Genomic DNA, 25,455 nt, shown 5'->3' with positions numbered 1-25,455 from the left:
CATGAGTCTAGTTTACAGGGGTTGGCGAGCGAACAACTACCGGCGCGCAGCTCATAGTTTCATAACACCCCAACACCGCCCAACGCACCCATTCATCTCACGTTGAACCTAGCATGATGTCATTATAAAAACAAACGAGACAGTTACGATGTGAGACGTTTCTAGAGTTGGATAAACTTCCTTCATTCGCTACATGGACACCCCAAAGAATGGACATATCAACGTGCACTTGGTGTCTATATGAAAATGCTGACGATGATTAAGAAGCATGGTATCATCAAAAACCCTTCAACAATTAACTCCCCAACCAGGCGTGAGAACATAAGCCCATTTTTCCACTCTGTCATACCACAAAAAGTGAAAGCACAAGTTGCAACAAGACAAGGAAAAACAAGTAGACATGAATTACATTATTTGTACATTACTAACTTGCAGGTGGAGCAGCGCCGCCTTCCGAATCTCCAAGTTCACAACCTTGCGCAAAAAATATTCTCGCTGGTTTGTCGTAATCGTTGGTGATGCTATAAAAGTTTCCTCCATTGTCTTAGTGTTTGACTAAATGAGTGATTAATGAAGTTGATGCTTACCTCGAGGGACTTGCCACTGTCCGCCTTTGCCTATTCTGAAAGTCGTTTCGTTGACCGAAACTTCAACTCTGCCATAGTGCACGAAAAACACCATCTGCATCTTCCTCGAATTCTTTGGTTTCTTGACAGCGCCAGGTTCGAGGTCAACCATACCTGAGCCGAAAAAGGGCAATGTAAGGGTTTTGGCAAATTTGAAGGAAGCGTTTGGAATATCGCGAGTCTTGATTGCAGCTGCCGAAAAAGCGACATCTTCCACTTTCTCTGCAGCATTTTCTCCAACTTGATCTTCCGGATCCCATATTCGTACTGAACTCTCAATGCGACCAGGTTGGGATTCCCATTCTTCTGTTTCCGAGTCTTCATCTACTTCCTCTCGCGCCCTCTTCTTTGATTTGCTTTTGCTAGATTTTTGATATTTCGGTCTCGGGCGCTTTTCTTGCTCTACTTCATCTACACGGACAACCTCCTTAATACTAGGCAACAAAATCTTTGCACCATGGGTTCCATCTGGCACTGTTCCGTCATCGTCATATTCGACGTGTTCACCCTTCCAAAATGCGAGAGGCTTCATTGAGTTACGGCCAGATCTTGTTCGTAGCATACCAGTACCACCCAATGCCGTTTCACGTCGAAGAATATAGAGGCCATTTTTCCTAGGAATAGGGGGACCACGGTGAACTAGAGGCGAGTCCACCTCAGATATTGGGGCCATCTTTGATCGAGCTTTCGGTTTCGCCGCTGCTTTGGGTACAGTGGTGGATTTCGAGGCATTACTTGGTTTTCCAGATTTTCCAGGGTTTTTCTTGGTGGGTTCGGGTGCTTCGACAGCTTCTGCAGATCGTCGTGCTTTCTTTGTAGGTCTTTCTTTAACTTCCCTTTTTTCTTCCTCCACAGGTTCGATTTGAGGAGCCAAATTCTTCGGTTTCCTGCCTCTGCGTTTTGGTGCGGGCTGCTCTAGTTCCGGAACTTCTTCTGGCTCTGGCTCCTCAATCACTTTCCCTTTCCCTTTCCCTTCCCCTTCCCCTCTGTTCTTACTTGCTCCTTTTCTAGGTGGGGAAGGTTCCGGTTCTGGCTCATCCTCTTGTTCGATCTCTTCTTCCTCTTCTTGTTCCTCATACTCTTCTACCAAGTCTGAGTTTCCCTCGAGCGCATCGACAACAGCATCGTCATCATCATCGTCATACGGAGCGTTGTATTGATTTGATTCATCTTCGAACTCCAATGCACCATCGTCTTGATTTTCTATGCCATCGCTACCCTGGTTTAAAGTTTGCGGAGGGCGTCTGCCAGGTGAGAGTCTAGTGCCATTCGTAAGATTACCTAGTGCTGGGCGTCCTGGCTTTCCTCGTCCATTGGCAGCACTCGCTACCTGTTTCGTTTCGATTGCTATATCTTCGGCTGAGAAATCCAACTTCCGTCGAACAGGACCCGTATTATCGGCTTCACTAGATGCTTCTTTGGCGGGGGAAGATATGCCGAATGATGGATGCCTGCGGGCTGGCGACTGTAGGTGCGTCTTTAAAGGCGACCTCGATCTAGGTATAGGCAGAGCCAATCGCGCATCTTGTCTCCGTTGATTCAAGACTTCAGTAGGTTCCGGGGCTGTATCTAAAAGAATGTCAATATTGCCAATCGCGCTGGCGCGTTTCTGGTCATGTAAACATACTTTCTCCATCCATATCCATATCCTCCTCACTAGATATTGTCGCGTCTTCCAGCGCGTTTCTCCGTGGTCCATTTGCGCTTCTAGCGGTCTTCACACTCTCAGGTTTATCGGGAGAGAATAAATCATCCATTGGCTCCAAGCCATTTGCATCGCGAATTCCCGTATCTGGGAGTTCAACACCAGTTTTCCTAGTCCCATCTTAACAATGTGTAAACAAAAGAACAATTAACCACTAACCTTCCCTTGACTCCTAAGTTAAACAAATACTGATTCTCCCTATTTGCACCTGTTCTCCGCCTTCCTGGCGGCGATGCGGACTGTTCGGGCGCCATCTCGAAATCAAAGTTGGATGCTACGCGTAAACAGACGAAAGGTAGAACGCGCTTTTAGCTGTCGTGATTGTTAGGGTGAATAGTATTAAATTGCTATAGAGCCATATGCGACAGAGATTCTGTAGGAAGTTCCTAAGATTTTACGCTTTTGAAGGATGTGTGGCGTGAAGTATTTTGTTGATGAGGGGAGTTCTAAATTGAAGATATGCCAGATCCTTTAGTGGCCTCGAGAAATAAATCCCGGCTATGTGACCCCAGGTCCAAGGGAAAATCACTGAAATTGAAGGTCACCAGTACCACCCACCCACGTACCTGCCTATAAAAAGTAACCTTATAAAATATGCTATATTATATTTATTTCTAAATTTGTTATAACAATTCCCTATCTACAGGTAAGTTCCAAATGATGAAGTTGATTAATTTTGATATCTGATAATAAGCAACCCGTGGTTGTATTTTATTCCCAAAGGTAATGCAAAGTTTAGTTAACAGCAAAATATCTACCTACCTACTTCCACCAAAAATCCGAGGTTTCTTCGTCCCGAGGCTGTTAGCGCCGTTAGCACAATTTCACTACTAAAAAGTGAATCATTCTATCAATCATCGAATGACGGGGAAATAGTCGTATCGATGTTGACAGTGATGGTAGTTGATGATATATCTTCGCAATGAATGAAATATGTGTATGGATATGGAAGCAATCAAACGGCAAGATTTCCATGTTGGAATGTGATATTGAAGTGATAGAGTCGCTCTTGCGTAGCACGTGTACTCTAATCTAGTTTGGGACTACTGTGTGAGCATGTTACTAAGGAAACTTCGCCCTTCCATGGAATCTTAGATCCTTAGTATTTACTACATACTAGGAGCCAATATAGCCTCAATTCTACCGTATCAGCTTCCCACCATTCCCTACGGAGAAGCTATTCCTCTACATGCATTGTTGTCTGCTTGTTTCCCACTTGAAGAATTTGGCTCGAGTCCACTCCTCTGCACCACAAGTGAGCAAAAATGCCTTGAGATTTGCAGAACCTATAATGTCAAACACGGCTATCTTAGCTCACGACTTCCTCGAAACTGATCTTAGAGCTTCATGACAAGCAGAGAATCGACACAGTATTCGTAGAACGGGCTCGAAGTATCGATATTCTCGGTCGGCTCCAACAAGAGAGGGTACTACCTGCGAGTCACCACACTTGCATATGCACATCCCATGGGTCTGCGGGTGTCGACACGTCCTAGGGTCGTGAGCAGATCAAGAAAGTTGGCATTGGCTGATTTGACTTTGATATCGATCTCCATTGGACCTAGTGGTTCGTCGGGATTTTGAACCTAGTGAAATAGAATGAGTCAAGGTACCCTGAAGATGTATATTTAGAAGTGAGTAGCGATCCAGACTCGAAAGATTTTGTCTTCAATTGTTGAGGCTATGTTCTTTCAATCAAGCTTTGAGTTGAATCAGGCGAGGCAGCTATTCTTTTTATGTAGACTTGGAATGTTGCCTAAGACTGTTATTCAGGACTTGGCTCTTGAAAATTGGAGATCATCGTTGAAGCCTGGGATATAATTGACGTTTGAAGGTCTTGAGCCCACAGGGTCACCACTGAAGACTTATTTCGCTCACTCGCAGCGCGGACCAAGCCGCAAAAGTGCAGGTGAAGTGAAAGAGAGAGAAGCTATATCTATAGCCAGTCCCCCTACACTTCTGACGCTTCTCGTAGCGAGTCTAGTCCATACAGATACTTGAGTGAGTTCATCGCAAAGTGCTGCCAATCCTCTACACCATCTATTACATGGGAAATGATACACGAAGTCGAAGAGTCATGGACTACGTTTCAACTTGCACTTTGCTTATGAGCTCTTCGTGCAGTGTGAACGCCCAGAGTTTTGTTCGATAGAGGGTCGCTGTAGTTTGCAGTAATATTAGAGGAAGCCCCACTGCACTTGACGAGTTTCTCTGCAAGTAATTTTATTGGCAGCATTTCATTAGACGCAATGGTTCATTGTAATACGTTGATTCATGAAAGATTTCCGTTGGCAAAGTTACCTATAACATTCTACGCTATAGAGATACGAAATAATTCTCTCCAACAAGCACCCTAGCCCAATCTCTTCTCGGTTCTGAACATCTTTAACCACCGAAAATCAGTTATAAAAAGTTCTCCTGTGAAGCCAATGTGCGTCGAGGGGCTAAGAGCAGAGTTTGAGCCTGCTCAATAACTATTATAGATGTCGAAAAGAGAGACCTTTGTCCATATGCTAATACGATATCTTCCGAGCTCAATTTCAGTTTCTGAAAGAAGAAAATAAATCGGAATCTCTGATGACCTCTTCTGGGGGCCCAAAATGTGCCACTTCGCCCTTCTCCAAAACCAAGATTTTGTCAAACTCAACCGCGGCCTCGAGACGATGTAAAACTGAGATTACAGTCTTTCCTTGCAGTCTTTTGGCGACAACATTCATAATTTTTCGCTCAGTGGCGACATCGATGCTTGTCAGTCTGTTAGTCCCCATTGATCCTCAATAGAATAGGTTCTCTCTCACCTGCTAGTGGCTTCGTCAAGTAGCACGACGCCCCCTTTATTTGAGTCCTCAATTCCAAGAACAGTCCGAGCTAAGACAAAAAGTTGGGTTTCGCCAACCGATAGACTGACGTCACATATATTGGCAGAGAGAGACCCCGATGCATTGATCTTGTCTAGTAAAGCACAATCATGCAGGGCATTGTTGATGGCCTCATCAGACAATTTTCCAGCTGGATCTAGTACATCGCGAATGATTTCTCCATCTGTAAACGCGTCTTGTGAGGTAACATGGAGTTTGGATCGCAAGACATATCGCTGGACTTTTGAGATATCGATACCGTCAAGATATATGGCACCTTTTGTTGTTTCAATCAGGGCCAAGACAGATAGCAACAAAGTCGACTTTCCAGAACCACTACGACCACAAATCGCAATCTTCTCACCAGGGTTGATCTTGAACGTTATTGCTCGCAAACTCCATGAAGGCTTTTCTAAATCGAGGTTATAGCTTGTCCAAACGTTTTCAAAGCTCAACTGGCCCGAGGTTGGCCACGTAATGGGTACATCAGTTGGCGATGCAACTTCTTGCTCTACAGGTGTTTCTTGCTCAAAGGCTTCAATTCTGGCGATGGCCCCAAGAGACGTCTCCAAAGCTGTCCAAGATTAAATGGTTTGTGTCAGTGATTCTCCCAAACTCACCAGATTCAAAAATGCCACTCCAATTCCTCCGGCACTTGTCTTGTGGCGCAAGCCAACAGCCACGCCAACCATTAGTACTGCAAGTCCGGCAACTACTAAATTCAGTGTCAACTGAAGCCAAGTTTGTACCATGTAGAGAAGATATATTGGCTCTTGTGATCTGTCCAGCTTCTCGTAAAACTCTCTTTGCATGATGTTCTGCCAGCCATGGGCCCTAATCGTTACTAGTCCTTCCTACATCTCTGCTATCATTGTGTGCAAGCCAGCCTTAGACTCTAAATCAAGTTGTCGCAGTTGTTTCGATGTTCGTAAGTAGAAATTTTGGACCAAAAAAAGCACGGCTACCAGAACAGGAAGGATAGCAACGATATAAACAGCAGAAACGGTAATCAAGATCGCCTGGAGAATTGCGGCAAACAACCCATAAATAGTATTCAGAAGCTGAAATGGAAGTTGGGTATCAACTAGTAAAAGGTCTTGGTTGAACCTGTTCATGAGGCATCCGGAATCGATGGTGCTAATGAAGATAAAAGGTGCATTGAGAACAGATCGGAGTAGTTTACCATGTAACCCAACACCTGAAGTTGGAATAATTATGAGCATGAGGTGACTAAAATTATTTAGCGTAGGCAAATTCATAAACTGGGGATAAACTCACGCCGCCCAAAGGCTTATGGCGATCGGTGGAAGGAGATTTAAGAATGCTTAGATGCCCATCCAGTATTCAACGCTTTTTGTCGAGCTACCAGTACTTGCATCAGACCACCACTTTGCCCATATATCTATTTCTCTGTTAGTGGCTATGATAATGAAGGTAATCGCTCAGAAACAAACCTACTTGGGAACCTAAAAGTGAAGGCAAATATGATGGCACCAATGAAGAAGATGATTATGTTTGAACGTCCGATGGAAAGGAGATACACTTGGTAGACCCTTTTATCTGCGATTTTAGTCGGGTCGGCATGGGCAACTTTTGATCTGGATTGAGGACCAGGGCTGGACTCTGTAGCACTAATTGTTTTCCCATCAAATTTGTCTACCAGAGTGGCATGTGTTGTATCAGCCACGGGCTGCACTTGTTGGAGGTTTCCCGCATCGTCTATTTGAAGAACCACATCCGCAGCTTCTATGAATTGTTCTACAGAGCATTAGAAGATGACACAGCTCTGGTCTACGGGCCTACTTACGACCCTGAGTAACACAAATGACTGTAGTTCCTTGCTCGCGCAAGATGCCTTTCCTTCCAAACAACTTTTCTTGCATGAAAGTTTTTGTAGTTTTATTTATAGCACTGAAAACTTCATCTAGTAGTAAGATTGCAGGTCGAGTTGCAATCGCACGTGCTAAAGCCTAAACTCTGCAAGTCGTTGTCTCGTTCATGCAAAAGAGCGACTTACTAGTCGCTGGCGTTCACCACCACTTATCTTAGCTCCACCACTTCCAATAGTCTGATGCGAACTTTCCGTACTCAATAAGTCACCGAGATTACAACTATCAGCAACCAAGTTCTCCCATGATTTGTCGCTAGGTGCGCTCCTGAAAGCATTTTCGTGTGCGGAAACATTTTCCAGCCACGGATTTTGGCTGCAATACCCGATAGCTATGTCCCCAGCATGTATAGTTCCAGCCTTAAGTTCGACTTCACCAAGTATCGCCTGCAACAAGAGCGACTTACCGCAGCCGACAGGACCAGTAACGGCGACGTGTTGACTTGCAGCAATTTCAAAATTTATATCGTGCAAACTTGTTTCATTGCCCCAGCCGAAGCTTGCGTGCCGCATGGATAATATCGAAAGATCTTTTGAATTTAACGGGTATTCTTCCTTCTCTTGGTTTGATACTTCTTTCCCATCTGAAAACTCAGTCTTGCTGTCACCCTTACCGTGCTTGGTCCCATCGACTACAATTACTCTGGAGTCAGTGACGACCGACTTCTCAAAGAAGTCTTCTATACGAGAGAAGCATCCAAGTGCGGCTCCAAAATGCGGGAGAATCTGTAAATCCATATGAGTGGTGATGCAAGCAGATTGATGAGAATGAGAGAGCCGAATAATCTCGAGGCATTGAAGTCTTCATTCGTAGCTCTAGTGGAGCCAATATATGTTCCAAATGCAACAACGGGCGCCAATGTGAGAGTGGAGTACGCTTTCAACGAATGTCAGTTGACGCGTAGAGAATCCTGAGTATAGATGCACTCACATGAGATTAAACTTCCGATCAAAAGTGTACGAAAGGACTTGGAGGCCACGAATTCGAGATCCCGGAATCTCTCGATGGCCATTCGTACACGCTGGCTAGCACCCATCATTTTAACTGCCTTGAGCGAAGACAGCATTTTCTTTGTTGCCGCAATTCTCTTCTCTATGCCTGTGAGCCAAGTTTGCTGTGCCTTGCCAATGTGTTTTCCGAGAAATGTTGATCCCATGGCACAAACTGATAGAAAATGTCAGAAGATACAAATGCTTTAGGTGATGGAAACTAACTCAACGCGACTGCCAGGACAGTCAGGCTTGAAGGTCCAATCTGTCTCCAGAGCAGCCATGTTGCTAAACCAGTTTCTATAACCACTGCCCATATTCCATGTATATATGCGGAAGCACTGATTATTTTGTCAACATCTGCTATTACAAGAGTGAAAACTTTTGACTCAAGGCCTGTCTCATGTCTGAGCCTCAGCAATTTGTCAGAGATCTTTGCAATCAAACCACCACGTAGTTTTGTGGCATATTTGTATGACATATGCCAATACCATCCAGTAGATATCTATGAAGACCAATAAGTATTGTATTGATCAGAAAAGACGGATAAGTCTGCCTACCGCAATTCCAGTATAGGTAAGGAAGGAGGCTCCAATCAATCCATACCCCGTATTCAAAGTTGTGGATCCTTGATTTTCAAAATATACAATCAACGATGTGGCCAAGAATGGTTGTGCAGTGAGACAAAGTCGTGGTAGCACAGGAAAGAATATGGATGAGCCCGAGCATCGCAAAGTTATGCCTAGAAGACCAAAGCGCCTGACTGGGTATAAAAGGTCAGGGGCGGTGATTAGAGGAAATGGCTTATGATAGGTACTCACGCTTTGGACGCTTCTGGGTTTCATGAAAGTTATTCGCTAGGCGGGATGTACCTAGAGTCTGATCAATCGGTTGTAGATCAAGCAATGTGAGCCTTTGTTTGTATCCGTAAAGGAGTAGCTTGTCAAGCCAAACGAATAGCGAGCGGTCCACAAAGCTAGCCAACTCTTCGGCCGCAATTTTTGTATTTTCAAAAAGATACTGTTCCTTACTCCAGCTTTCAAGAACGATGATGATAATTTGGAAGAGGAGTGCAACTGAACTCGCCTCGGCAACGTGTATGTAGCCTGTGTCAGTATTGGCAAGGAGCCGATAAGTCCGCGTAGTTACAGCTTTGAGTAGGAAAGTGATGCACAAGTACGAGCCGATTATAAACGAGGGAGAAAGTGAACGTGTATGTTCAAAATGCGACAAAAGCGTCAAGGAAATCGCGACAGCCATGGACAATGTGGTCGCGGGTATCGAAAGAAAAGTTCTGGCATGTTTACTGCAAATCAATACTAGAATGGCGAGTTGAGTTATCGCGAAGATTATCACTGCAATCTTTAAGTATATTGGCTAGTTCCAATTGGAGTATAATATGGCTATCTACTAAAAGGAATCCGAGGGACTTTGACTGACAAGCTTAAGGGAATAAAGTGTACCCCGTCGGACTATGAGAGGTTTGTTGTAAACTGCAACCACTCTTATAGCGGCAACGATTAGAAAAAGACATGACGGGAGTGTTGTGGAAAAGATTTCCTCGAAAAGAAGAGTGAAGTCAAAAGGTCTGCGGCACTGAAGAACGGCGGGCCCGTAGGTCAACTCCTGTGTGAATGAACACGGCATTTTGAAAACAAACTAATACACTTGGCAGTTGTCAGAGTATACGTATTGTCCTGTGTTCAACTGGTTGCTTGTTTACAGTTAGTTGCTATCTGAAGCTTATCCGAAAGAGGATCCGATCCATGCCATAAAGCTCGCTAAGCACCAGGAAGCTTGATAGACGCAAGGGAATCTCGCTTGTACCTGGCAGCTAATAAATTAATCAGTACCTGGCAGTTTGGTTCTTATCGCTGTCCAATAAAAGACACAACACTGCCTGCCTCTTCAAGAGTTGCATCAGCTTTTGTTGGTGACTTCGTTTGTTGCCAAACAATAATGTACAATATAATGTACGAAGTATAAATGACAGTATTCTTACATATGAGCTGCTATCGAAGCTCCTCTATAGCTAAAGATTTCTTTAGCAATTCGTTTCATACATTATATCACAGCGGACTGACAGCGGGGGTTAGACGTGTCGTTTACGGCGCAAAAGTGCAACAAGGGCGGTTCCCCGTGTGTGTGTGTGTATTGAGAAGCATGAGCCATAAATTGTCATAGATAAGTATGGGCTGACTGGAAATACGGGGGCAACAAAGAAAGACAAGAAGCAAAACTCTGCTCAACTACGACTGTGTTCCACTTGGACCACTTCGATAGATTTAGTTTAACAGAGTGGAATAATGGCTTGTTCAATAACACTTGAGATGAGATTGTTGTTGTAATAAAAACATTATACAAACACGATTTCCTTGAATCCCTGCTACCACTTGTAGAGCATTTATTCTTGAACAGAGTCTAGACGTAATTCGATGCAGGCATCATTGAGAAGAATAAGAAATCTTAAAGTTGCTTGGAGACAGTAGTAGCAGAAGTGAGCAAGATTTTGTTTAGCTGCGCGGGGTTCACTACAACTTCTGAGAGGTTACGATATGTTTGATGCATATTTATGTGTATTTAGAGAAAAGGAAATAGAATCAGCCAGTTTTGATTGAATGCTAAGTGCTAAGTTTGAACTTGACTCACCTAGGCAGGATTCAGTATCGCCTGATCTTCAATACTGTTAGCTCAACAACCCACGCTTAGTGTCCATCACTTCATGCTTTAAATAAAGTGATATCATCAATAGATCTTGCTTAGATCAAAAACTTTTCCACACTCGCGTTCTCCCCTGAAGAGTTACAGCTACTATGCAGCTACATGGTTTATGGTGAACTTTCTTTCCATGTTTCTTTCAAGGTGTCAAATATTTTTTGAAAGTCTTCAGATTGTCAATGAAATGTTGTTACGTCGTTATAACAAAATATTACTACTTAGTGAGTGCTGATTCCTGTATCAAGTTTCCTCTCCATACTTCTGCAAAAGTCTCCTCATAATTTTCATAGCACCGCCCTTATACCCACCTCCAAACATCGCATAATGATTCAAATGATGATACCTAGATCACAAATCAGCAACTTTGATCTATTTCATCCCAACCCACAGGTTACAAATCACAAAACAAAAATTCACTACACTCACAATTCATACAACGCACACCTGTCCTCCCACTCCTCTCGCGGTTCATCCATCGGCCTGACCTCGTGATATTCCTTCCAAAAGGCACTCCCAAACCCTCCAAACATCCTCATAATTCCCGCCTCAAACTCTGCATGACTCCAACTAGCACTCGAATCATAGACCACATCCTCCACTCCTCTCTCCCCAATCCGTCCAGTCCCGTGATTTCCACTCCACAAATCTCCATGCACAACCACCGGTTTGATCTTCTGTCCATCACTCCCTCTCAAATGATCATCCCCTAGCAATCTCGGCACAACACTTTCCACAACCTCTTCTACCAATCTTCTCAACTCACCATCCTTCCCATTATTTCTCTCCGCCTCCCTAAGAATTCCCATCAACCTATTGTCCCCATAAAACTCCGCCCAACTCTCCTTAAAACTATTATCCTGTTTCGTTTCCCCACAACAAGTCGTAACCGGAAATCCAAATTGCGGCTCCTGATATCCTTCTGGAATCTGTGCAGATACACTATGCAACTTTGCCAATTTTCTCGCTAGAGATTCACCCGAACCAGGCGTAGATTTTGCACTTCGTGGGTTCAAATCCAAGAAATCTGTCGCGAGGAAGAATCCTCCACCGGACTCTAGGGGCCCATGGGCATAGGACCGTGGACAGAGGCTTGGAACAATAGAGTGGATTGAGTTGAGGGAGGCGTGTTCTCCTTAGATGAACTGTGAGCACGTGATTGAGATGTACATCGAACCATTAAGAAGCTTTAAAATTTGGTCTAGAAACCAGGAAAAAAAGTAGTGAACTTGCATACATACCCGTAAACATCTCTTCACTATCCTTCCCCCCAGTCTTCACAAAGAATAACTTTTGCACTCCATCAATGGTACCACTTATCTTGAATGTTTTGGCGAATCCACCGCCGCCATGCTTGGATATCGTTGCCGAAGAAGGATCGAGAGAGAGAGCTTTTAAGATGGCTGGGTCGACTTCTGAAGACATGATTGTATGTTGTTGACATGCTTTGATTTCCGAAGTTCAGAACTAATATTGAAATCATGTCATGTGAATATGACGTAAGGGGTCCGTCTAATTTAAGGTTCCGGATTTGGTACAGGGCTCGCCAATCTTTCACATCCAAAGTTTGTTGAGAGGAACTCAAAGGCGACCGCAAGTAACTTGCGACAGGCACATGTTAAATATATACAATTAAACTCCGGTATACAGTCTATATGTTCATATGTACTATTAACCCTAAGTCCTAGCTCTCCTAGGATCCATCGCGTCACCTTTCTTATAATCCCTAACCTCCTTAGTCCCCATACTTCCCATTCCGCCTTCAATTCTTCTCTCCCAGCCCCCAAGCCTAACAACCAAGCATGTTGCATTATCTCCTTCCCTACTCACTTCCGTGGAAAAGCTAACAATATCTCTCGCCCCTTGTTCTGGTGTTTTTGCCTCCTTCACAACATCCACGATTTCTTGGTCGCTCAATGTACCGCTAACACCGTCTGAAACCAAGACCAAAAAGCTGTATTCAGCTGGAGATATCTCTACACGTCTAATTTCCGGCTCGGCAGAAACGCCTATGCGCTTGGAACGCATATCACCGAACGCTCTTGTATTAGCCAATCCAGACATGCGCTCTTCACCAAAAGAGTCTGTGACAAAGGTCGCAGCATATCTTCTTAGTCTTCCTCCTTCAACTGGTGAACTTGGATGATGATTGGTAGTCACCGGTTTGGCCAACCCGGTCAAAGTCTCACAAAGTATTATACGAGTATCGCCAACGTGGGCGACCATCAGTGTCGATGGAGAAGATGGATGCCAGAAAGGAGTCGGAGTTGGAGTAGATATCATAGCAACTGAAGCAGTCGAGCCGCCAACAAAACGCGTAGGCCCTCCAATACGATGTGGAGAGGAATAACGCGCAGGCTCCCCTAGAATTTCATCCGCATTCAAAGGCGAGTCGGTGTTATTATCATCCGGACTAGGTTTCCGGGCTTGTGCTGATATAAAATCTAAATCTGCTTTCAAAAAAGCATACATTAAGGCTGCTTCGATCGAAACAGGTTTCCTTATTGGCTCTCCTTCCATAGAATCAAGAAGATCAAAGTATTCCGGTTTGAAACGGCGGAAATATCCACCGACTGTTATTTTCCAATCTGAAACAAGTGACTTTTCCAACTCAATTGCTTTAATTTTATTAGAAATTTGCTGAGAGATCGGTGTTCCTGATCCATCGTCCTGCCCTTCTTTGCTTGCTACAGACGTGCCCGAACTGGGAATTTTCGCCTTCTTGTCCAAACTTGAAGGAAGCTTAAATATTTCTGCTGTCGACTCGATGTATTTGTGTAGCTCCTCCCTCAAAAAATCGCTGCACTCATTTCCCCCATGCCCATCAAACACGCCAAAATAGAAAACTTGTGGATCTCCACTCGCACCATCTGCCGATGTACCACCACTTGTGATGCTTTTTGAATTCGACCGATTTAGGCTTATAGGAGCCCGCTTTGCAAATGCTGGGATCTCTATCGTTCCTGCCTGGTATGTATCTTCATTGTAAGGTCTCGTACCACGGGAAACAGAAACTCCGAAATGATGCTTTGCGCTTCGTAAAGGTATTCGCACAACCGTAAGTTCTCTAGATGTTCCAATGGTTGGAGGAGCGGCAGCTGGAGAAGGTCCTGAGCCGGGCGTATGTGGTGTTGAGGCCGATCTTGGCAATTTGTGATGAGGGCCGCTCGACCGAGAATCAGGATGGAGAGATGAAGAGGGAAGATGCGTTGTGAAGTAGTCGTGGAACCATCTATTCTGTCCATCCTGATGCAGGCCTGTTTGTTTGTCTGATCTGCGAGATCTGATACGATGCCTGGGAGATGAGTGTGACGTGCTGAATGCCAGTCTACCAACTTGTGTTACGGTATTGGGGCTCGCGGTCGAAGGACATCTGCGGGCTATGGATCCATGGAGGAAGGTGGATATGAAGTCTGTAGATGCGTGTTAGATGCGGTGGTTGGGAATCGCATAGAACAGCAATCAACAAACATACCATACGAATCTGCCAAGGACCATGGGCCCCGAGCCATTGGCTTTATTCTTCCCATGATCTACCGTCAAGCTCTTCGAAACCTAAGAGAAAACTCAAGCACAATTGATTGATATTTTGAAACTCTATACCATCGAACGAGATCAACGATGTCTTATGAAGAGTTGAGAGGGGCAGCCGAGGTCGGCAATATGGACATATTTAGGCACAATCCAACAATAGCACCTAATTTCCCCAAATCGATTATTCGATGTTTTTCAATGAGTAACTCAGAAACGGGGCCCGCGAGGAAATTGATATAATATATTAGAATATCTTATTGAAGTACTCAGATCATGTTTGGAGGAATTGTTCTTTTGTCAAGATTTTGTCTAGCAAATTCAACATCGCAATCCATGGATGTTCATATGCTCAAGTTGGCGATGGATGAACATAAAGTTTTCCCCACAATTTCCGGTACTAGACAGGGGTGCGGATAAGTAGCCTTGCCTTGCCTTATGGTTCAAACTGCATCATCATTTCAGGCCACTCACATTTTCATACGTACGATACCCAGGTAATATCTGATATTAAAAATCCTACGATGATCTCGAAACGAATATCTTGCTAAACGCAGCGATCGTCCCATTGATGTGACGGACCGACCTCATTGAGTTGTCGACCATACACATAGTGTTGTTACTAAATATTATTTGATGACGGGCATAATCGATTCGGATCCCCTGCCTTACCTACCGCAATACACGACGGTAGGTTGGCCAATCTGATAATGTAGACTTTAGCGGACCTCTTACACAATGTTATCCTCCTTGATCATGACACACGCTCCATTTCATAGCCATTGAGACAATTCTTCCTTTTGGCAACAGCACATGAAGCCGTCCATGTCACACTAGCCATTACTACCATGTAGACTATGAACTATGATTGTGGTGCGAGACCACGACTACACAACTCGTGATTGAAAGGCTTGAATGAATAAGTCTCAGCGGATTGTCTAAACACTCTATGAAGGTGGTTTGATGGTACTTGAGCTCCGTCAGACTTTTCGCCTATGGACACTACTAGTATGTACTGTACTTCATGCTCAAGGTGTTAAAGTCAAAAAATAATTTGAAGAACACCAAGAAACAGTATATCTTTATAGCTTACCAATTCAAAATACGATTTATAATTCGGCATTTGTACTCACTTTTAGTACTGTACCTACCTTCCTCTCACCTCCTCGAATCTAAACCCATCAACCCTTCTAGCCGTAAACCGAAAAGATAATCCTGACAGGAACAATAATAAGCCACATTCGAAACAGCTTGAATGTCATTCAATCTTACACCTGTGTGAAGTGATTACTTTGGTCTTCCTACAATGTCAAATAGTAAGCTTACCTCGCTTACCAACTAATCCCTATCCTACCTCCTCGTAGTAGCACCCAGGTAGTTATTCTTAGGTTTGATATGAGGCTGAGGTCTCCAAATTTGCAGATATCTATCACTCTCCGCATTTCATGCCAATGAATCTCTATTGTATACCTTTATCAATTCCCGTGGCAGTGAGCAGTGAGCATAAATTGGCGAGTAACACGCCGTGCCATCGTCTCTCCCTGCCAACCATCTAATCAAAGCTATCTGTTGTGAAGTGCAGACAACACAATGTGGTATTTGAAGTACGACAATAACAAAAACTTATCATAAGTCTCACAAAAATTTCTTTTCTAGTCCATCCTTCAAGCAGAAAGCCGAGTACAATAATCAGGGGCCCATAAGATTCAAAGCAACCCCAATAATTGATTGGACCCCCAATCCTTCGCTCCTTCGCCTTATGCACCAATCCCAGCCCCCGCTCTCCCTGAAATGAGAACGAGGCATTGCTTTTCAGCCTTACTACACTTTTCCAACTGTTATATTCTTTTTATAACTTTGCCCTTGTATGAGATGCATTTACTAATCTGGTGGTGATATTCTTTTGCTCTAATTGTGAAGCCCAGTGCATCAGCCATGTTGTGTATGGAAGTGAATCCTTCATGTAATGCTTGTATGGGGGTGTGTAGATGACTTCAAATACAACTTGTGATCCTCTATATTCGGTTTTTTTTTGATCCCCCAAGACAGTCTCTTCGTAGTGCATAACTTCTCTTCCTTTATCAATCGCTCGTTGATATCTCTTCTATAACTTTACGCACAACTTTTAATATAACCTCCACGTCTCAACTCTCTCGATATCACCATGCTTACGGAATACAAGAACTCTTTCTGGGCTTGCTGCTCCCCATTCGATCTCTGTACGTTTCCCAATCTCAATTCCAAGTACCATTCCAAATCAACATACTAACAACCCATTCCAGGCCTCAAAGCATGCTGCTGTCCCTGCTTCGTCTCCGGTCGTAACCACCATCGTATTGAACACGGAAATGATGATGATTATTCGACATGTAATGGCTGGTGCTGCGGTTGGTACGGTCTTGCGGCCATCGGAGGATTCTCATTCGTATTGCAAATGCTTGATCGTCAAAAGATGCAGAAACAACATGGTTAGTTAACTCTTTTCAATCAAGAAATCAAAGCTAACACAACCCCAAGGTCTCGAAGGAAACGCCTGTACCGGCTGCATGGGGTCCTGCTGTTGTGCCTGCTGTGAATTGATGCAAACGAGCAAGGAACTGGACTACATTCTCCTCGAGAAGAATGCCGGTGCAAATGGGTATCAACCTCAACCTGGAATGGTTGCCGGTCCCCAGGCCGGTGCTTATAACTAAGTTTCTGACGAGTAGATGATTTTGAGGTGTTTCTTTTCGGGTTAAACTCTTTTCTGGGCTGCTTTGGGTTAGGGACATATGGGACAAATTCTATTTGTGGTAAATAAGGAGTTTGTTTATACCATAATTTTATTACACTGGAGTTCCAGCCTATTCCTCGAAAAGTTGGCTGCTCATTAAAATTGAAGTATGAAAAATGACCAACCTAATCACAATCAAAGTAATGTGAATGCAATATAAATCATAGGTGGAAAAATGTTTTTGTGTATAGGATAATTCTAATTTGAAAGAAGCTTGAAGACTCTCGAACACAGAAGGAGGAAGTAAAGTGCCATGAACTCTCGACGCACCCAAACGAGTGGCATCCATCACAAACGCCAATCACCAGTTGTTCAAAACCATGCAATTCTCTACACTCTGACATATACACAAACAAAACTACGAGACTGCGGCGATTGGTTCGTCTTCGTCCAACCCTTTTCGTCTACGAACCTCGCTCTCTTCAACGCTGATCTTGACTTTGCCATTGGCACCGGTGCTCTTCATGGCAATAGCCTTGTCCTTCTGCCTGCCTTCTTTGGCGGGCTGGAATCTCTTTCTAACGGCCTCGATCATTTTTCCGAACCAGTAAAAGTTCAAAGTATTGAGCACAAGATTGCTTCCCAAATATGTGAGCCCTAACCAAAGAGGAATAAATTCGTCGTCGGCGAAGCGCATGATGTCATTTTTAAGTGGAGCCGCACTGTGACCTGCTGCAGCATCAACTGCAGAGGCAGTTCCATTTGTGAGTGCATCAATATTGATAGAAGCAGAGAATGCAGGCTGGTTATGCATAGATCTCCATACATCTTGGTAAACACGAACTGACTGATATGTTCCCCACACAAGTCGGCAGCAGAAAAAGGTAAAGAGGAGGGCAATTCCATTGTAGAGTTGGGGCTTAGATCCGGTCATATCGAGTTTGTCGAAGAACCAATGGAAATTGAGAAAAGGCGAGGAGAGTTCATAAAGAATAAATGTGCAACCATAAAAGTTAACAAATGGTCTCTGTGAGGAATCTATTAGCAATGTTTATTTCGCGGGGAAGGCATAGACTGACAAAGCCAAACGAGAAAACCAATAAAGCACTCGTCGCATGTGCCAGCATTCCTATTCCAAAAACTCTAAGATTCTGGAGGGTAATCATCAAATCCCAGAGGAAGTAGCCAGTTGCCAGGCCCTGGATCATGCCAGCTGCACCTGTATATCCATGAACACGTTCCTGTGCTGTCATGTTGCTGCGCTCCTCATCCGCAAACATGACCCATAGGGCCAGGACATTGATAAGAGAACTCTGGCATAGTGAGACCACATGTACATCCCAGTTGAGCTTTCGTTCTGCCGAAAATTTGGAGTACTTCTCGGGGAACAAGAGCATGGAAACTTGGGGTGCGATGACTTTGTTTATAAAAGTATATGTTAAAAATGATCCGACAACTTCGTGAATGTGGAGAGGTAGTGTAGTTAGGTGGAAGTAGTCGGCGAAAGGCTGAACGGACTGGCTAAGCCATTGCCATGGTGGGATAGGGAATGGATCATGCATCGGAAAATGATATGTCGAAAATTGGGGTAAATCTAAAAGGGACGAGAAGATAACAATCTTCTTGTCGTAACACACAACGAGTGTGTTTTAGGAGCGAATCTAACTCTCCTCGTTGTAATGCGGAAATCGAGATATTTATGTATCTATGTATGTACGATGAAGTAGGCAGGTCTGTAACGACCGACCGAGGGTGTCGAATAATAATAAGGTTCCACTTTCCTGTCCCAACAAATTGAAGGTGTACTCTGTAAGATCCGGGAGAATTAACCAATTACACTTTAAAGTTAAATCTTAGTATCTTTAACCGAGACAGATAAGTGGAACAGGGGTGATGTGTATAATCTTTGTATGGGGTATCTATATTGAACTTACTCGAGAATACTGCAGAACTCTTCTTTGATGTTTATATTACGGTTTATCACATTACGGTCAGGTTCAGTTGTGATTGACTAATAATAATTTTGCACTTGATGAATCATTGCTTTGTATTTTACCATGTTTCTAATTTCTCTCAAGATCCTATCATGAATGGATCAATTGACTTCAGCAACAAATGTCTTGCACGGTTGTACACGTGAATGAAATGAATGATTAGACTGCCACGTGGAATCGATATACACATGATATGATAACGAGATGAATGATCCGTAGTATCATGTAGAACTGACCTCCTTTCCTTCAAAAATTATCGTTCGTTCAACGCCAGCATCATACACCAACTCCTGTATTGACTTTCTTGCTCTGAAATCTCGGGCTCCGTTCTTACCGAAAATAACAAAACTCGCAGGAGTTCCAACCTCCAACTTAAGACTGCGCGTGATATCAAGACCTATTGCTGCTCTTGCTCTTGTAGAAACGCATTCCTACACATCCTGATTAGTGGTATTCTGAATTGCTGTCGATCGAGGCACCAATACCAATAAGATCTCAGCATCTGCCTTCGTGCCTGTTTGATAAACACCCATACCCAGACTTGTGAGACTCATAGGGTCACAACTACCGTAGGGGGTGAAGGCATTGCCGACGTTATTAATTCCTATGACTGCATTGAGATCGTATTTCCTTATCATCTCAACCACTTGGAGTGTCCCCCTTGCTCTGCTACTCCCACCGACGCCCTTTGCAGGCCGACCCATCATGAATAAATCCGATGTAGGTAATCCGACAAACGCGATAGGTAAATCGCCAATTTCAAGGCGAAGATTCCGCCAGGCATCATCATCAAAAAGTGTGAGTCGGGTGCAATGACCAAGCACAACAGTTCGAAATTTCGAGCCTGCGATATTTCTGTCGGTGAGCCACTGGACCTTACGGAGTTGTTCAATTGCCACATGAATGGCAGGCTTTTGGTTCAAATCTAGGTTGTAGTCGAGGTGAAAATCCAAATGTAAGGTGTGTGATTTCGCCATTTCAACAGCCCATTGTATGTTTTTCTCTTGGAGGGCAAAACTTTTCTCGACGTATGGGGTACTTCCAAGCACCTCGACCCCGGGTCGTTTGATTGCTTCCTCGAGCAAATCTGACATTGATCGAGGTCCATGTTCGTAACTGAAGATTGGGTCCTGAGCAAATACGCATATCTGAATATGACACTTGCCATGAAATTCCTTTTTCAATGCCAATCCAGCATCCAAGCATTTCATCCCAACACCAAAGTCTACTTCAACAAAAGCTCGCATATGAGTGACACCGAATCGAATGCTCTCCTCAACCAAAGCCCTCCCCCTTTCCACAAGGTCATCATGTTCGAAACGTGACTTGGCTTCACCTAACACATATAGAATTCAGAACAAGTTAAGAATTTGTTTATGATGGCAATATCAACTTGGTGATTGACGAAACATTCAGAGAGAGACAAACTAGTTAATTTCATTGCCTCGGAAAAATCACCGTCGTTGATTTCCAGATCCGCATATTTTGGATGTGATAACAAGAAGCATTTATCAAGATGGATGTGAGGGTGACACAAGCCAGGAACTATAAGGCGATAGTCCTTTTGCTTCGCGGAGTCTGATGTAGAGTTGTCTGCACGTGTGATTGAACGAATAGAGCCCGTCAAACAGTTGATATCATGACATGAGTCTGAAGGATCTCCCGGAATATGAACATTCTTGAAGCTTGAGATTTCATTATCCTGTAGCTTCCTCGGTTGCTCAACATTCGACATGAGGGTTTCTGACATTTTGAATATATTTGCGAAGTGATAATTTACTCCTCTCCACCAACCTTGATATTGGCAATCCGCAGATTTAAAGAAAGTGATGTGGGGAAATGTGCAGATCCCGCCAGGTCTCGGAGTGCAGTAGCGTACTTTTGGAGCTCTCGGGGTGAGCATTAATCATTGCTCTAATATTTTATGTTATTTTACTTCAACCACGAAACAGAATTACAAAATAACCTCAGCCAGTGTCGCTTTTGGTGTCAAAATGGCAGATCCGTTATATGAGCTTCTCATTCCATATTTCGATAAATCGTCGCCACGACCAGCACCACCGTCGACTGATCCCACAACTGCCACCTATTTGAATCGACTCTCTACCCTTCCCCTCTCTTCACTAAATACTTCCGAACCTCAATCGCTTTCCCAAACATCCCACTCTCTTCTTCTATCTCTACAAGCTCTGTCCAAGCGCTCTCATAAATCAGTCATCGCATCTTCCGACCATTTATCGACACTCACTACTACTCTCCCTACCCTTGCAAAAGCCACCGCAGACTTACGAGATGCCCTTCCCAAGCTGGACGATGCAGCTATTCATTTCAGTGAAAACTATAACAATCGAATTGAAAATGATGTCCTCGATCGACGTCGCAAAGCCCTTTTACTATCACGAAACGTAGATAGGCTCGCGGACGTTCTCGATTTACCTACCTTACTCTCTACCGCGATATCTTCTTCGAACACAATTTCTAGCAGTACGACTGGTAGAGAAAACAACACATTAAATTATGCTTCTGCATTAGATCTAAATGCACATATCAGACGACTACACGCATTATACCCTACATCCCCCCTCATAACGAGTGTATCCTCACAAGCGGAGGAGAAGATGCAATCTATGGCCACAAATCTCATATACTCCTTGCGACAACCCTCTCTCAAACTTGCAGCTGCTATGCGTACAATCTCTTGGCTACGGCGTGTTGCCCCCGAACTCGATCCTTCTACATCCATACCAAGCTCCTCACAAACACGAGAAGGGGCGTTAGGCTCTCTATTCCTTGTTTGTCGCCTTGCCAGTCTTACAGCTATGCTTAATGCACTCAGTCCTTTGCGAGATCTCGCTGATCAGGAATCATTGCGGTTAATATCATCGAATGGAAAGGCAGGAGGGAACAAATTCGATGCGGGGCAACAGACGGAAAAATATTTAAAACGCTACATTGAGATATTCCGGGAGCAGAGTTTTGCAATTATTTCCATGTTCCGTTCTATATTTCCACCACCGACAGCTCCAGTCACAATAGAGGGACTTAAGAACAATACGCAAGGGAAAGAAGATAACGATTTATTGGGTCCATTACCCAGTGCCCTGACTACTTTTCCTCTTCAATTGGTGGGAATGTTGGAGGAAACCCTGAAAACTTATCTGCCTAATGTCAGGGACAAAAGTGGTAGAGACAGTTTGCTCACTCAGGTTCTTTACTGTGCCGGTAGTTTGGGACGATTGGGGGGTGATTTCAGCCTTGTTCTTGCCGGCATGGGAAGTAAAGTCGACCAGGAAGAACTAGCCGAGGGGAAACCTGATGAGGATGAGGATGATGATGAAGAATGGGCAGAGGTTATCAAAAAGCATCGGGTTTTGGCAGGCAAGCTGGAATCTATGGTAGGGTCCAGAGGAGACTAAAGACCATGTGGTATGGATTCAGGCCATTTCGACCAAGTTTATGATTTTATATTTTCCAAGATACCCAAGTAAATTAGAATTGTCGCATCTAGTGTTCTTACAATGTACATTATTAATACATCAAACTAATAATTAGGTACCTGCTAGGTACCCATCTCCCAGCATAAGTGAACACCAACATCTAAAAGTAACAATTCCATAATTAGTCGGGACCGAAACCACGCTAAGCATGGTTTTGGCCAATTAGATAATCCTTGATTGTCATCCCTCAACTTCACAATACTCAGATTCTTTGCATACCTGATTTATCTTACAACGATACGCAATCTTTTCCTCTAGTCAGTTGTTCAAGCTTAAGATCATGCATACATGCCATATCCAGCAATGCCTCTTTAGAATTCATGAATCTTAAAATCCAAGTTTCGTTTTGGCTTCCATTATCATTGGGTACATATATCGAGCTCTCGATCTGGGCAAATGTACTGTGAATTTTCGATAGTCGATAGTAGGATTAATTCTCCGGGATAGGTATTTTGAGATATATGTATATCTGTATGACAATTTGCGTTCGGGACATTCTCATGTGCACCATATTATTTCGGTGGGAATAATGAAATACTTTCTACATGTCCAGTTCAAACAGGCTCTTTTTGAGTTAGGCTCGTGTCTGAGGATGTTGACGATGTAGCGAGGCCTCGACAGTTGGGAGAGCTTGCACTTGTTTGACTTGTATGGAGCTTGAGAGCGAAGACATCGGCGAAGATATCAAATGGCCAGACTTGGCAATGAGTGCTAATGTTCATATACTGTGCAGCACTCAATCTCTGGGGAAACTCAACGTTTTGAACACACGCATGTCATGGAGGCTTTCAATTATATGCTCCATCATCTCTGAAAATGGTTTAGTATTTCATTAATATTTCTCAACTTCATCATTGCAAAAGTCTGTATCCGAGAACTTAGCTAGTGCTACCAGATCCAAATTTCATGCACAACATGGCTTTTATATGTTCCCGAACCAGCTAGGCCATCTAGTCCGAAATAGTGCGGACTGGTACCTCTCTTACTGTATCTATAGCCTTCTCGGGATCCTTAGCCACCGATGAAGCTTCACTGCTGGTTCTTCTATATTTCTGAACCTCATCGCTCGATGTGACCTTTTCATCCTTGTAGATGGCCCTTTCCTTCATGTTTGCGATATGCCCCTTCACAGCTGTAATGGGTGCAAAATAAGGTCTCAGTGTTGGTGCAAGTGGAAGATGGCCCTTAACCTCCTTATATCTCATTAGAAAGAATCCAACAATGACCACAAGCCAATAGATGTTGTATGAGATGACGGAGCCATAGGTTGCGGAGTTCTGCCAGCCAAGAATTGCATTGAAGATTCCCCATCCGCCACCACCATTTAATTCAGGGTTGCCAAACTAGAAGTGTTAGTAGGTGCGTATATTGATGGTGTCGATTTGACTTACGTTGACATGCCACACACTCTGCCTAATATCATAAGAACCTGGTCCTGCTCCAGTCTCTGCTGCGTCGCCTCCGGTAGCATCATTCCAACTCTGTGCTTGGAAGAACCAGACTGCTCTTGAGAAAAGACCGGCAGCCACAAGATATAAGAGACATGTTGATATAACCAAGAAGAATTGAAGTTTCGATGTTGCTCCACCTCTGTGCCGTGTTAGTCTGACCAGCAAGATTGACGAGCTTGACTTACTTGTAGATGACATATCCTGCTGCTAATCCAGCAATCAGTCCAATAACGACTGGGAGTGGGATACTTGTTGCAGGCGTAGAGAAAGAAACACCTGCCACAAAGACAACGGCCTCAAGTCCTTCTCTAAGAACAGTAATGAAGGGAAGAACAAACATGAAGTGCCTCTCTCCCCATTTCTTGAAGTCAAGCCAACTAGCATACCATCTTCGTTTTCTTGTATCTTCTGATGGCTCTAGATGTTGACGAAGCTTAACCGTCCACTTTTCCTTCATTTTGGACACACGGAGTAGCGCAGCTCCCATCAGAGTGATGATGACAGAGGCGACAATAGCAAATGAGCCTTCCCAATAGTATTCGGTAGTGGACCAGGCATCTTTACCAATTCCATAGAAAGCCCCAATCAAACCACCGCCGATGATCAAGCATAGGAGAAGTCCTGATAGAGCTCCCCAAATGACCTAGACGCTATTCGTTAGAATCATAATCAATATTCCAGGCCAATATGGAACGATCAAGCGGAGGGATAATCAGATATCTTACCTGTCGAAACAGCTTCTTGCGCAATGTCGCATCTTGATCAGAATTGCCCAAACTCTGCTTGATGAATGCAAGAAGAACGGAAACGATGACGACCGTCTCTAAAGACTCTCGAAATACGACGAAGAATACTGGTACCGAGAAAACGCTAGCAGTCATCTTCGCTATAATTCTTGTTGTATTTTCTGTTTCTTTAAGAGATTGTGAAGTTACAATTGCGCACTGCAACAAGAGGAGAGGAAAGCCAACTTTTTGAAGAGGAATCAAAGTCTCAAATCATGGAAGGACGATGCCGTTTATCCAGTATTTCCATCAAGATCGAAAGATGGAGAGGGAAAGGGCGGAAGGATCTGATAAGAGGAAACGAGGATCTGATAACAGTTAGACACTAGGGAGGGTCTGAGCGATCAAGTAAAATTCTTTCAACTTGAAGTTCGCTAGTAGCTAGTGAATTGTTTTAATCCTTATTAGAAAAAGAACCCCCGAGAAAAAATCCAGGGTCTATTGGTAGGATACAGAAACTTTAAAGTTTGCTAGCCTGGTATTGGCAGGTTGTAGATTTGGAATGACACCCGGGAAGCTTGATTGGTTGATGGAAAGAGGTCGAGGTTAAAAGTCATTCTTACCCTTGGATCTGATTTCAATTATATACGAGGGCGGTACGACTGTTCATTGTGAGAGATTTAAATCGATCCCTACATGTATGTACTTGGATAAATTCATGTATGGAAAGTTGTCATATTTTGATTGACGATCGTAGTATCC

The 25,455-nt window shown here is 43.8% G+C and overlaps 9 protein-coding genes across 9 annotated transcripts; 2 read left to right on the top strand and 7 right to left on the bottom strand.

Annotated features, from left to right (window-relative positions):
- Positions 1–424: 424 nt before the first annotated feature.
- EAE97_006184 (uncharacterized protein) lies at positions 425–2,585 on the bottom strand (the record flags this gene model as incomplete). The annotated part of the gene is made up of 4 exons (XM_038876697.1): positions 425–534; positions 588–2,195; positions 2,254–2,441; positions 2,491–2,585. 4 exons carry the CDS (start codon positions 2,583–2,585, stop codon positions 425–427), a joined length of 2,001 nt encoding a protein of 666 aa, XP_038732404.1.
- Positions 2,586–4,871: 2,286 nt separating this feature from the next.
- On the bottom strand, positions 4,872–9,327 carry EAE97_006183 (uncharacterized protein; the record flags this gene model as incomplete). Its single annotated transcript, XM_038876696.1, has 12 exons — positions 4,872–5,076; positions 5,130–5,755; positions 5,810–6,023; positions 6,084–6,387; positions 6,556–6,591; positions 6,648–6,947; positions 6,997–7,159; positions 7,207–7,709; positions 8,009–8,242; positions 8,293–8,572; positions 8,628–8,830; positions 8,889–9,327. 12 exons carry the CDS (start codon positions 9,325–9,327, stop codon positions 4,872–4,874), a joined length of 3,507 nt encoding a protein of 1,168 aa, XP_038732403.1.
- Positions 9,328–11,025: 1,698 nt separating this feature from the next.
- On the bottom strand, positions 11,026–12,207 carry EAE97_006182 (uncharacterized protein; the record flags this gene model as incomplete). Its single annotated transcript, XM_038876695.1, has 3 exons — positions 11,026–11,128; positions 11,212–11,917; positions 12,024–12,207. The coding sequence occupies 3 exons, from the start codon at positions 12,205–12,207 to the stop codon at positions 11,026–11,028; spliced, it is 993 nt and encodes a 330-aa protein (XP_038732402.1).
- A 252-nt stretch (positions 12,208–12,459) lies between these two features.
- On the bottom strand, positions 12,460–14,312 carry EAE97_006181 (uncharacterized protein; the record flags this gene model as incomplete). Its single annotated transcript, XM_038876694.1, has 2 exons — positions 12,460–14,195; positions 14,258–14,312. 2 exons carry the CDS (start codon positions 14,310–14,312, stop codon positions 12,460–12,462), a joined length of 1,791 nt encoding a protein of 596 aa, XP_038732401.1.
- Positions 14,313–16,477: 2,165 nt separating this feature from the next.
- EAE97_006180 (uncharacterized protein) lies at positions 16,478–17,006 on the top strand (the record flags this gene model as incomplete). Its single annotated transcript, XM_038876693.1, has 3 exons — positions 16,478–16,532; positions 16,596–16,781; positions 16,831–17,006. 3 exons carry the CDS (start codon positions 16,478–16,480, stop codon positions 17,004–17,006), a joined length of 417 nt encoding a protein of 138 aa, XP_038732400.1.
- Positions 17,007–17,444: 438 nt separating this feature from the next.
- On the bottom strand, positions 17,445–18,588 carry EAE97_006179 (uncharacterized protein; the record flags this gene model as incomplete). Its single annotated transcript, XM_038876692.1, has 2 exons — positions 17,445–18,053; positions 18,106–18,588. The coding sequence occupies 2 exons, from the start codon at positions 18,586–18,588 to the stop codon at positions 17,445–17,447; spliced, it is 1,092 nt and encodes a 363-aa protein (XP_038732399.1).
- A 653-nt stretch (positions 18,589–19,241) lies between these two features.
- EAE97_006178 (uncharacterized protein) lies at positions 19,242–20,770 on the bottom strand (the record flags this gene model as incomplete). Its single annotated transcript, XM_038876691.1, has 3 exons — positions 19,242–19,451; positions 19,506–20,356; positions 20,449–20,770. The coding sequence occupies 3 exons, from the start codon at positions 20,768–20,770 to the stop codon at positions 19,242–19,244; spliced, it is 1,383 nt and encodes a 460-aa protein (XP_038732398.1).
- A 244-nt stretch (positions 20,771–21,014) lies between these two features.
- EAE97_006177 (uncharacterized protein) lies at positions 21,015–22,436 on the top strand (the record flags this gene model as incomplete). Its single annotated transcript, XM_038876690.1, has 1 exon — positions 21,015–22,436. One exon carries the CDS (start codon positions 21,015–21,017, stop codon positions 22,434–22,436), a length of 1,422 nt encoding a protein of 473 aa, XP_038732397.1.
- Positions 22,437–23,299: 863 nt separating this feature from the next.
- On the bottom strand, positions 23,300–25,118 carry EAE97_006176 (uncharacterized protein). The gene is made up of 4 exons (XM_038876689.1): positions 24,694–25,118; positions 24,154–24,611; positions 23,909–24,107; positions 23,300–23,860 (listed from the first exon to the last, which is right to left on the bottom strand). Exons 1-4 carry the CDS (start codon positions 24,847–24,849, stop codon positions 23,468–23,470), a joined length of 1,206 nt encoding a protein of 401 aa, XP_038732396.1. The 5' UTR covers positions 24,850–25,118; the 3' UTR covers positions 23,300–23,467.
- Between the last annotated feature and the right edge of the window lie 337 nt (positions 25,119–25,455).

This window comes from Botrytis byssoidea, assembly GCF_014898295.1.
Source record: "Botrytis byssoidea strain MUCL 94 chromosome Unknown BBYS_011, whole genome shotgun sequence".
Classification (NCBI taxonomy): domain Eukaryota; kingdom Fungi; phylum Ascomycota; class Leotiomycetes; order Helotiales; family Sclerotiniaceae; genus Botrytis; species Botrytis byssoidea.
The sequence above is the reverse complement of the archived record's forward strand: the minus strand, read 5'-3'. Positions and strand labels throughout refer to the sequence as shown.

Coding starts and splice junctions, on each gene's coding strand:
- EAE97_006176 (XM_038876689.1), bottom strand. CDS start 24,849: ATGACTGCTAGCGTTTTCTCGGTACCAGTATTCTTCGTCGTATTTCGA. Junction 24,612..24,693: donor GCAAGAAGCTGTTTCGACAG/GTAAGATATCTG, acceptor AATAGCGTCTAG/GTCATTTGGGGAGCTCTATC. Junction 23,861..23,908: donor AGAGTGTGTGGCATGTCAAC/GTAAGTCAAATC, acceptor TAACACTTCTAG/TTTGGCAACCCTGAATTAAA.